The 12,453-nt window shown below is 38.7% G+C and overlaps 1 protein-coding gene across 2 annotated transcripts; it reads right to left on the bottom strand.

The window, feature by feature from the left end:
• Positions 1 to 372: 372 nt before the first annotated feature.
• LOC309687591 (dehydrogenase/reductase SDR family member 11-like) lies at positions 373 to 9,639 on the bottom strand. Of its 2 annotated transcripts, none has more exons than XM_082502674.1 (7): positions 9,524 to 9,639; positions 3,746 to 3,955; positions 3,388 to 3,482; positions 2,166 to 2,295; positions 1,931 to 2,023; positions 1,780 to 1,845; positions 373 to 1,656 (listed from the first exon to the last, which is right to left on the bottom strand). In XM_082502674.1, exons 1-7 carry the CDS (start codon positions 9,629 to 9,631, stop codon positions 1,627 to 1,629), a joined length of 732 nt encoding a protein of 243 aa, XP_082358800.1. In that variant the 5' UTR covers positions 9,632 to 9,639; the 3' UTR covers positions 373 to 1,626. The 2 variants fall into 2 exon arrangements, with proteins under 2 accessions (XP_082358800.1, XP_082358799.1); XM_082502673.1 differs by lacking the exon at positions 9,524 to 9,639 and adding an exon at positions 4,958 to 5,210.
• Between the last annotated feature and the right edge of the window lie 2,814 nt (positions 9,640 to 12,453).

Below are 12,453 nucleotides of genomic sequence, written 5' to 3'. Positions count from 1 at the left end.
TTTAAAAGTAATTAGTTACTTTGTTACTTACCGGTAGTTAGAATTAGGTTAGGGTAGAAACAAATTTCCATAAACGATCCATATAAAATAAAATAAAACTACACTAAGCATTGTTACATTATTATACTGATAAAAATGAACTTTGACACAGAGTCATGTGTACAGAGTTATAATGGATGATGAATTGCAATTCGGTTATAGAGTAACATAAACTGGCTGCTCGCCTAGTTTCTTGGTGTCATCTCAGCATGACACAGCAGAAAAAACCTCATTATCATTAACTTTATTTATTATTATTTGTGGCAGTAGTATTAGTTGCAGCAGTTGGAGTATTTTAAATTGGATTTCTCTTTTAGGAACAGTTGTGGAGAAATGACAGACATGCTTTCTCTTCTCTGATAGCTTCTAGAAAAAACAGATGTTGCCAGTGCCATCATAATATGTGCTCAGCGCCTCTCTGCATTTTCAGAGTCGTGATTTTCTCTTATTTCATGCTTTTTACTGTGACTCATTGAACTTTCCTTTTAATTGCATTTTAAACACAAACACTTTACTCATATTAAGATAACACTGATATAAACATGGCAATACTGATGTATGGAATTTAAACCATGGCTGGTTCTTCGTGAAGAGCACAAAATGTCCCAAGAAAACATACCTCTGAAGATCATCACTATTTTGCATTTCAAAGCTCTGCTTTTACTTCCATTACAATATTAGCCACTACAGGTCATAGTACAGTCGTGGCCAGAATCTACTGCTCTTTGGTCAAGTCACACTTGAAAGGGACCAAAACACCAGGGTGGCCAGCACTTTGACACTCTGCTGCCAGTTTTTGAAACCAAACTTATATGATTTCTTGGTAGGCTAAGTTTTGTATTGACAACTCCTTTAAAAGTGTACTCTCTCAGATACCTGCATTTAATTATTTACAACAAATGTATTATTTATTACAACCACAATTAACACTAGCAAACAGTTCTCTATTGCATCCTTGACAATGGAGCATTGTGCTTGCTGAGCAGTGTCAAATTGTCAAGACACTCAGCGATTTGGTGAGTGTTTTCAGAAATATTTGCATCATCCACACAAACTGTTGGAGAGTGCAGAAATCTGCTACCGTACAAAGGAACCACAACAGAGTTTTTAGTACAGCACCATATACCTCCTTGCCCCGAATTTTACCTAGTGACTGCCAAAAACTTCCAGCAACCATTCACCAACTGGTTGGAGAACATAGATTAATGAACAAAGGCCACTTACCAGTCTCTAGGGCATAGTTAATAAGAACAGTTTATTGTTAATTCTGTTGAGTTCAATTTCAGTTTAGGTCAGTGTGCATCTGAATTGAACAAAAACATTCTCAAGTCTTTCTTCATTCGCATTAGAAAAATTTATTTTGGTAATTTTCTCACAGTCATTTTGACAGTTCTGTTTGATGAAAAATTCAACTTTGACTTGGCTTTTTATCATTTTAGGATCACGTAGGAGTGTGCTCAGTAATGGTTGGTGGTTTTTATTTATTTTTTCTTAGCAGAGGATAAATGGAGAGCAGTGTTGAGCAGTCAGGAGTTTCACACCACTTTGTTGTGGAGGCTGGATTGTGTGCCTGCACTGTGTTACCAGCTACACAGCTTCAAAGTTAATGTCGCCAACCTGAAAGGAAAGTTATAGAAATATTATCTTATTTTGAGTAATCTGGTGATATTTACAATATTAATGAGCTAAATTCAATAAGTGAACATTTAAAAAGTTGAAAATAAGAGAAAACCTACAAACCTGAACATGAGGCGGGGCGCTGAGCACGTATGTGACAGCACTGGCAATGTCTTTTGGTTCCAAAGGCTGTCAGAGAAGTGAAAAATGCTTAATAACTTTTATCAGAGTAATCATATTAACAATCTATAAACTGTGAGATTAATAATTATACCTTAAATTCACTGTACATAGCAGCTACTTTTTCAGGTTCATTGCTGTGGAGCCGTGATACAAATTCTGTGTCCACTAAACCAGGAGAGAGGCTCTGTAAAAAACAAAAGAAAAACAAAGGTAAAAGAAGTGTGATTGTGTGTCGACTTCGGAAAGTATTGTAAATGTGTCTCATAGCAGCTGAAATTGGTTTTAAGGGCACTTTTTGGGTTTATCAGTGTTCTTTAAAACCTTACCGTGGCTCTGATATGAGTTTTTTCTGCACGCAGCTCCTGCCTCAGGCCCTCAGTCAGCGCGGTTACAGCGAACTTGGTCGCCATGTAGAAATGTAAATCGGGAACGGGATAGACATGATGTCCACCCACACTACAACAGAAGAACATTTCACTAGGTCAGCATTTACCAACATATTTTTTATCTGATTTCAGGATCACATCTGTGTTTTATCCTTGGAGGAGGAGTCCTCTTTACCAAAGAAATGAAACGAGTGAGCGCCACTGGCATCTTAATAAAATGTCACCCTCTTCCTCCTCATCTCAAACTCATCTACTGAACTGAATTCCAGGATTGAATATACAAAAATGTGCACAAATATGCCTATTTATTCCCAATATTGGGAATAAAGGCAAATCTTTTCATTCTCACTATTGAAATCTCCACAGTTTCCATTCACTTTAGGTTAAGAGTCTTGGCATCATCCTAGACAGCTCACTATCCTATAAATCTCACATTAATGATCTCACTTGTTCTGCCTATTTCCATCTACGCAACACGGACCGATTGTATCCTTCTCTTTCCACCCAGTCTGTATCCTTTCTTGATCATAGTATAGTTACATCCCACACTGTCTATTGTAATTCTCTCTTGCATGGTTTCCCCCAAAAATCCCTCCATAAGCTTCAACTGGTTCAAAACTGCGCTGCCCGCATACCAGCACATCATCCATATCCTTCAGGAATGTCACTGGCTCCCTATGAAATTCTGAATGGCATACAAGTTTCATCTGATTACCTTCAAGACCCTTCATAACCTTGTTCCTCCTTACCTTTCTGACCTGTCAAGCACTACCTCTTCTGCCCGCTCACTTCGATCTTCTTCTTCTATCCAGCTTGCCTTCTTTCCCCCTCAGCACCATGGGAAGCAGAGCTTTTAGCTGCTCTGCTCCCAGCCTGTGGAACTTTCTACCTCCAGATATAAGAAACATTGGTTCTCTCCCCCAGTTGAAATCTCAACTTAAAACCTCTCTGTTCAAGTCTGCATGTTCGCTGTGAACTTATTGTTTGTATATTTTATCTTGTTCTTTTGATTGTTCTTTGTTTGCCATTAGTGTTACCAACAGAAGCTCATAATCTCAATCTGAATCTGAGCATGATTATATTCAAAGATATTTGAAAGATGTTTAAATCATCAGACTTCACAGGCATGGCCGTCGTTGATCATCAGTAAATAAAACTGCACCTGTTTATGTTTATGATGTGCCCATCATCCACATTTCTCTCTTTCATTGACTGATAAGCTTCACGTGCACACATGCTCAGTGCAAGAACGTTTACCTGCAAGAAACCATGCAGAAAAATAAAAAGTAAAAATTATTATAATTATTATTATTATTTTAATGGGCTAAATTGTTTTTGGTGTTTTGCTGCTGTAACAGAATAATTCCCCAACTTTTAGAGCTACATAAAAGTGATAATTTTATTTCATTCAATATTCTGCAAAGAAAACATTCCAGTGAATGTATTTCCACATACCGCACACAAAATATTATTCAAGTCTAAGTCAAGATAATTGTTTTCTAAAATATCTGAGCTCTTACGTCCATCATGTTCTTCCATCCACTGCTTTTGCCATTTATCAACGGCTCTGGCTGTGCCAGACCAGCATTGTTGATGCACACGTCCACGCCTTTGTGCTGATTTTTGATCGCTGCAAACATGGACAGAATCTCCTCCTCTTTGGTCAAGTCACACTTGAAAGGCACCAAAACACCAGGGTGGCCGGCGCTCTGACACTCTGCTGCCAGTTTCTGAAAACAAAAAGCAAAAGATGATACCTTCATAGTCACCATCGCATTCAGATTCTTGTGGTAAAAATACTCTGGTAAAAGTTGAATTATCGATTAAACTCCTTTACTAAGATAAAAGAGAAAAATTCCAGGCTCTGAAATGAATTCAAAGCATAAAAGTAAGAAGATAGGGACATTTCAATTATTTTGCAAAGGAAACATAACCTTGTACAACTTCAACATAATAGCAAAATTAGACATGGGAATGAAAATAATGAATATATGAGTATAGTCAGGGGCTAAAATGGGATTTGCAGATGTGAGAACCGTAGGATCACTGTAGTGGTTATAAGAGTGTGAGGAAATTAATCAAGAGTCACAATAGGCTCTATTGAGAGATCCAGCAGATTTTTTTCTCTACAGGCTGTGATCAGCTGACCTGTGCTGTGGCTGTTGACCCGAGGTTTACTGCTCTTTGTGGATTTACACAACTCATCAGTATGTAAGTAAGTAAAGTTTATTTATTAAGCGCTTTTCATAGACAGGTAGTCACAAAGCGCTGCACACAGATACGATAAATAGCAAAATGCACAGTATACACAATATAGAGTTTAAATGTAAATTAAAAATATAAAAATGTAAAAAGCATTGGTCAACAGAAAGCTTGTTTAAACAGTAAAGTTTTTAACTGGTTTTTTTTTTTTATGTATGTAAGATATCATGTCTGACTTCTGTCTCCTATACTGCCAACATACTGTTTATAATTTTGTTCATTATGCTGCATAGTACACTACTTGTATCTGGTATTGTGCAGCTCATTTTAACCCATGCATATTGACCAATATGTACAGCATAAATGATTTATTGTAAAACAAAAAGTCTGTCGCTTGACAGCCATTATATGATGTCCACTTGACAGAGCTACATAACTGCATATTTGCATAACATTAAAAAGTCCTTTGCATTAGAGTTTTACATTAAGTGTTTCTCTTCTGAAATCAAGTTTGTTATTTCAGAGCAAACCTGTAATTTCCCCACGTCCCTGTCGCAGCCCACCACTTTCATACCGAGCCGGACCAGCTCCACGGCTACAGCCGCCCCGATCCCAACCGAGGCTCCGGTCACCAGAGCCACTCTGCCCCGCCAGCGCTCCATCACAGACAATTGTAACCAGCTCACGCACCAAAAGTATGAAGAGAGGGACGTGCCAAGATAGATATCCCTGACAGAATTAGTTTCCTCTGCGTCGTGAGCGCTCACCAGGTAGGGAGAACGGATCCAGTTGACTCCACCTCCATTCCAACCAAATTACTTGAAAATAGTAAGTAGTTACTATTACTTCTCCAAGAAGGTTATCCAGTTACTTTACTGATTACGTATTTTTAAAAGTAATTATTTCATTTTAAAAACATGATACACAACCTGAATACGTTATAAAGCAATAGACCTTTCAGCCCAATTAGATTTTTTTCTGCATAATCCATCTAAAATTGGATCACTTGAAAAATCCTCTTTTAAAAATTGGTTTTATTATTTTTAATCTTTTAACTTTATGCACATTGCATCAAGCAAAAAGTGACATAATATGGAACAACCTATGACTTGAAGAAATTTGTGTAACATTTAAACCTATTTTGTGCACATTCAGGCATGTAAAAGAAGCAATTTTTTTGGTGTTTATATTGTTTGTCTGTGATTTGGACAACCAAGCCTGTGCTCTCAACGCAGGGGAAACAAATTCTGCCGGGGACAACTACCTTGACATGACTGCCACAATAAAAACTGAAGTGAGTGAGCTAATTAATTTGTAACATTCTGTATAATATTAAGTATTTGTGACCATTCGGCCTCTGTCAAGGATTTCCTCGCTAAGATTAGAGACAATATGGGAAGAATCAATAATTCCTCAGTCATGCTCTATACAGCAGCAAAGAGACATTTAACTTTCAGGGGGAAATGCTTTTTTAGGATGAGTCCTTCCATTTTGGACAAATGAAAAACTTGTGGAGGTCATCAGCATTTCATAGCTCAACAACCAAGAAGGAAAGAAGGCGTGATTTGGTAATACTTTATACCAGAATTGTGACTCGCAAATTAAGAACTTCTGAGGAAGTTGAATTTTTAATCATGAAAGGTTTTGTTTTGTTTTTTTGAGGTTTTTTTGTAAAATAAAAAACTACACCAAACATTGTTATTATATTGGATACAGAAACCCTGTTTTAACAATTAAAACTTTAAACGGCCATTTTTGTGCACCAACTGATAGAAATTAACTTTTACACAGAGTCAGGTTTACAGAGTTATAATGGATGATGAATTGCAACTCACTGGTTTTATAGTAACATATAAACATAAACTGGCTGCCATCCCAGTTTCTTGGTCTCATCTCAGCATGACACAGCAGAAAAAACTTCATTATTATTAATTTTATTATTATTATTGTTATTATTATTTGTGGCAGTATATTAGTAGCAGCAGTTGGAGTATTTTAAATAGGATTTCTCTTTAAAGAACACGTGTGGATAAAAGAAATATCAAGTTTGTTTGTAGACCAACACACATGCTTTCTCTTCTCTGATTGCCTCTGAAAGAAATAGATGTTGTTAGTGTCATCACAATATGTGCTCAGCGCCTCTCTGCATGTTCAGATTTCTGATTTTATCTTGTTTCATGCTTTTTACTGTGGCTTATTGAACTTTCCCTTTAATTGCATTTTAAACACAAGCAGTTTACTCATAATAAGATAACACTGGTATAAACATGGACATACTGATGTATGGAATTTAAACCATGGCTGGTTGTTAATGAAGAGCACAAAATGTCCCAAGAAAACACACCAATGAAGGTCATCACTATTGTGCATTTCACAGCTCTGCTTTTACAGTGGGATGCAAAGGTTTGGGCAACCTTGTTAATAGTCATTATTTTCCTGTATAAATCGTTGGTTGTTACAGTAAAAAAATGTCAGTTAAATATATCATATAGGAGACACACACAGCGATATTGGAGAAGTGAAATGAAGTTTATTGGATTTACAGAAAGTGTGCAATAATTGTTTAAACAAAATCAGGCAGGTGCATAAATTTGGGCACTGCTGTCATTTTCTTGATTCCAAAACCTTTAGAACTAATTATTGGAACTCAAATTGGCTTGGTAAGCTCAGTGACCCCTGACCTACATACACAGGTGAATCCAATAATGAGAAAGAGCATTTAAGGGGGTCAATTGTAAGTTTCCCTCCTCTTTTAATTTTCTCTGAAGAGTAGCAACATGGGGGTCTCAAAACAACTCTCAAATGACCTGAAGACAAAGATTGTTCACCATCATGGTTTAGGGGAAAGATACAGAAAGCTGTCTGTTTCCACAGTTAGGAACAAACAGAGCCGCTTGGGGTATGCTAAAGCACATTTGGACAAGTCAGCTTCATTGTGGAATAAGGTGCTGTGGACTGATGAAACAAAAATTGAGTTATTTGGGCATAACAAGGGGTGTTATGCATGGAGGAAAAAGAACACGGCATTCCAAGAAAAACACCTGCTACCTACAGTAAAATATGGTGGTGGTTCCATCATGCTGTGGGGCTGTGTAGCCAGTGCAGGGACTGGGAATCTTGTCAAAGTTGAGGGACACATGGATTCCACTCAGTATCAGCAGATTCTGGAGACCAATGTCCAGGTATCAGTGACAAAGCTGAAGCTGCGGTGGGTCTGGATCTTTCAACAAGACAACGACCCGAAACACTGCTCAAAATCCACTAAGGCATTCATGCAGAGGAACAAGTACAACGTTCTGGAATGGCCATCTCAGTCCCCAGACCTAAATATTATTGAAAATCTGTGGTGTGAGTTAAAGAGAGCTGTCCTTGCTCAGAAGCCATCAAACCTGAATGAACTAGAGATGTTTTGTAAAGAGGAATGGTCCAAAATACCTTCAACTACAATCCAGACTCTCACTGGAACCTACAGGAAGCGTTTAGAGGCTGTAACTTCTGCAAAAGGCGGATCTACTAAATATTGATTTCATTTCTTTTTTTTTTTTTGTGGTGCCCAAATTTATGCACCTGCCTGATTTTGTTTAAACAATTATTGCACACTTTCTGTAAATCCAGTAAACTTCATTTCACTTCTCAAATGTCACTGTGTGTGTCTCCTATATGATATATTTAACTGACATTTTTTATTGTAACAACCAACGATTTATACAGGAAAATAATGACTATTAACAAGGTTGCCCAAACTTTTGCATCCTACTGTTCTTCCTTTGCAATATTAATCACTAGAGGTCATAGTCAGGGCTGGACTGGGACAAAAAAATGTATGGTTTCTATACATTTTACGTCAGATAAAAACTTTGGTCGTAAGATTCAGAAAGTGTACTTTATTGATCCCCGTGTGGAAATTCCTCTCTGCCTTTAACCCATTCACTCAGTGAAGCAGTGGGCAGCCATTGGGTGCCCAGGGAGCAGTGTGTAGGGATGGTATCTTGCTCAGCTGTTCAGGGGAATCGAACCCCCGACCTTCCGATCATGGGGCCACCACTCTACCTACTGAGCTATCCCTGCCCCAGATTCAGATAACTATTTAATAAGAGCTAGATGTTTTAAATGAGAATAAGAAAGAAAAGTATTTCTTTGTGCCCCCCTTTCCCTGTTAATGCCCTACCTGGCCCCCTGGCAAAACTTTGCTAGAGCCACCCCTGCACAGTTACCAGCTGTAAGCTACTTAGAAAAGGATCCTGGTGTTATGTGTCTCTCAGAAACAGTTCAGCTCTGATTCAGTAAGGACATCTCCTGGTTTCATCTTCATGTTTCCCTCTCACCAGGATATCCAAACCGACATCATGACCAGCAGCTTTTACAGCTGTGGCGCCAGCAAACATTAGCTGATACTAGAAAGTAATATTAAATAAATTCTAACAACAGCTGATCTTAAACTTGCTGCTGTTGTTTAGCACGACATCCGCCGGTTTCCGCTTTCTGGCGCAAAGTGGGAGATAAACAAGCAAGAGAGAAAAGCCGATCAGCTGATCATTGGTCAGTTTCATGATTGAAGTAGCAACAACAGAGAGAGGGGGAGAGAATGAGAGGAGAAGAGGCAACTGTGCAGCTTAACGACAGAATAACTCCAGCTTTGTGTCTTTTTCTATTGTAGCTGAAGTCTGGGACAAACTGTTCCTTTTCAGCTCAACACAAAATTTTCTCTGAATGCGGGACGATTTAATTTTTACAGGACGGTTGGCAACTCTACTAACTAACCTTATGAATAAAATAAAGTTCACTATCAGTAAATGGTAAATGGTAAATGGCCTGCATTTGTATAGCGCTTTTCTAGTCCCTAAGGACCCCAAAGCGCTTCACACTACATTCAGTCATTCACCCATTCACACACTGGCGATGGCAAGCTACATCAGTAACATCATAGCACCCACCCAGCTGTATAGAAACTCTGTCATGCTAGCTAGTACGCAGTACGAGTTATTGTCACTGACTGTAAAAAGTCAGCAGAACGAAAATAAACTCCACCTAAACTTGGTTTATATCTGACCCAGACTGACTGCAGGTCATAACTTCTTACTCTAAGTTCAGTTCACCTGACACTTGTCTCTCCTTCTCCTGCCTCCCCTTCCCTCATCCACATGCTGGCCTCTGTGGAAGCTCCGCCATAGCCGCCACCAAACAACTGAGTTATTTTTACACATCGACCAGCATCTGGCCAATGCACCACCTTTCATTGTTTCTACCGTTACAAAAAAATAAAAAGAAAAGAAAAGAAAAAAATCACCGGCCCATAAAAATGAAAAATCACCATCGGCCTGATGCCAAATGCCCGGTATGCCTGATGGCCAGTCCAGCTATGGTCATAGTACAGTCCTGGCCAATGTTCCCTCTAAGCTGCGTGCGTGCGCAATTGTGCACTGCTGGCACGGTCTCTGCGCACAGAAAATCTGCGTTGTGCACCAAAAAAAAAATCTGAACTTAAAACAAATACTTTAACAATTCTGTTTTGCAGTGTTAGTCAGAAAGTGACTGGCTGATCCCGTATGGGATTAGAACGATGCCACCTTATCCCATAGTCCAGCCAATGATGCGATTCACATTCATATATATACGCAGCTAATGAACGTCATTGACAGGCTATGACAGCGTCCTTATGTGACGACACCGGTGTTTTAGCTAGCAAAGCAGCGTGGCTGATGTGGAGTGAAGCCACGTTAATGACAACCTGTACAACCATTGGAGATGTGAGCAGGACAGACGGAACAACTGACAGAAAAAGTGTGAACTTTATACCAGTTTTTAAATTGTGTTGATAGGCCAAGTAAAACTGGAGTTATGATAAAAAAATATATGCAATGTTTGGTTTTCTTCCTGAATTGACTATGTGCACGAGACAATGCTAACTTCCTGGTTTGAGACCGGATGTGGGGTAGTGCATTTCCGGTAGCTTTACTTTGCGGTCAATCGCTACTGCGAAGATATACTCCAAAATCATGTCCAAAACTCGAAAACGGAAAGTTACAAAGAGGAGAAGGTGGGAACACTCACCGCTGTTGTGTCATAAAAAATCTAATGATCAATTTTGACGTTTAAAGCGTTTAGATCAATCAGTTGTTTACATCACTCAACACAAGCAGAACTGCATTACTGCAGCAGAAGACACATCGTCCACATTCAGAAGCACATCTCTGTATAGTCACTGGTCTTATGATTTAAACAGGCAAATGTTCAGCATTCAAACTACAGCTGAAGAATAGTCAAACCAGATGTTTCCCCCGTTATGTCGATATCAGCTAGTCAAGTACACGCCTACACGGCATGTTAACAAACCGTGAAAAAAGCCACACAAAAAATGAATGATTGCTGGTAACGGTTTCTATACATTAGTATTTATGAAGGGTATGTTGTGACTTACCTTCAAAATTACAGCGGTCCCTCGCTGTAACGCGGTTCACCTTTCACCTCGCTGTTTCACGGATTTTTTTAGTGCAAGTTTGCATGCTTTTTTTTTTTACATCACATTTTGTCCTGTGTCCTGATCGCTGCAGACGATCTCCTCCGTGACGTCTCTCCTGTACAGTACAGAATCGCTGCATTGATCGCTAGCAGTGTGACTCTGAGGTGCAGTACTGTATGTCCACCATGTCCACCAAACGTTTTGCACTGTCAAAAAATAAAATTGGCTACTTGGTTTCACCTATTGCTGGTTATTTTTAGAACATAACACCCACGATAAACGAGGGACAGCTGAGAAATATAACATTTGAATCCCTTTTCTCTTTTGCTCTGAGGCGCGGGGGAAAAATATCGACAAGTCGATGAACATCATTTACAGATATATTGGGTAAATGCCCAAGACATCTATAGAAATGTAAATCGCCACTTGATTCATTTGCTTAACTTGTTTTGGACCGTAAACCAGGCGCGAATAGGACACCGGAAGCAAAGCTCCCCACAGGAGTTTCCGCACCGGAAGTAGCATATGCTAACGTGCACATAGTCAATACTATCGTTGTTTATATTTACTGCGGGAAGAAACAGTAAAAACTGTGTTTTATAAAGAAAACCTCAAAAGCACTCTCCGCCTGTGAGCAAAAACAACACCAAAAACAAAAACCCCTATTGCTATTGGTCGAAAAATGTACCATGTCGACCAATCAAAAAATGATAAAGCAACATGGCATTTAGTTGTTTAGGAAGGGGGAAGTTTTAGGAGTGACGGCGGTGTTTTGAGACGTGAGAGATTTGCGACGTTTAGCGCAAATCTTGTGTAGTTAGTGTGTAGTGTAGTCAATAGTTTTGTTTTGTGTGTCAGAACAATGAGGTGACTGCTGAATGTTACAGGTGTTACAGGAGTGATACATCTCCTGTTGTCAGGCCTGCAGGTATCAGGCTGTTGTTCTCTTTTATCTCATAGTGGACAGAAATTATTTTTTGGAGTGACACAAATAATTTGTGTGGCATCAGATTTAATGCAGAACAGCTGATTGTTCTGTAAATAGTTTGAAATGTTTATTTAAAAAAATAAATTGTCCAACATTTAATTGTTAATTGTCCAACATTGGTCATTATATACTGTATTTTGCAGACAGAGTTACAGGACTCTCTCCCAGAACACAGACCCATACTCATAATTCAAGTCAGAGCTTTATAAAAAAAAAAAAAAAGTTTTGTTTTCAAAATTGGAATTCAAGTTATTTTTACTTCCAAAAGTGTTAACATACTACACAGGTCATGAACAAGATTTTTTTTTTTTTAATTTTCATTGTAAGTGGGCTAAAGCAGTTAATTAATAGTAGTCTAACATAAATGTAAATGCTGTAATTTGATTATTTTAATAAACCTCGGATGGATTCGATGCTGGCATAACCACAGTGCACACGTCTAATGTTGCTCACAGTGGTCCAAGGGACCGCTCAGGGAGTTTGTGTGGTCGCTCAGACACATGAAAAATTAGAGGGAACATTGGTCATGGCCAGAATCTATTGCTCTTTGGTCAAGTCACACTTGAAAGGGACCAAAA

Source organism: Aulonocara stuartgranti (assembly GCF_965226115.1).
Source record: "Aulonocara stuartgranti genome assembly, chromosome: 14".
Lineage (NCBI taxonomy): Eukaryota > Metazoa > Chordata > Actinopteri > Cichliformes > Cichlidae > Aulonocara > Aulonocara stuartgranti.
The sequence above is the reverse complement of the archived record's forward strand: the minus strand, read 5'-3'. Positions and strand labels throughout refer to the sequence as shown.

What these genes read in the sequence shown, in the direction of transcription:
- LOC309687591 (XM_082502673.1), bottom strand. Translation starts at nt 5,089, where the DNA reads ATGGAGCGCTGGCGGGGCAGAGTGGCTCTGGTGACCGGAGCCTCGGTT. An exon ending in GGGACGTGGGGAAATTACAG is followed by an intron (nt 3,956 to 4,957) that starts GTTTGCTCTGAA and finishes TTTTGTTTTCAG; the next exon opens with AAACTGGCAGCAGAGTGTCA. An exon ending in AAACTCATATCAGAGCCACG is followed by an intron (nt 2,024 to 2,165) that starts GTAAGGTTTTAA and finishes TGTTTTTTACAG; the next exon opens with AGCCTCTCTCCTGGTTTAGT.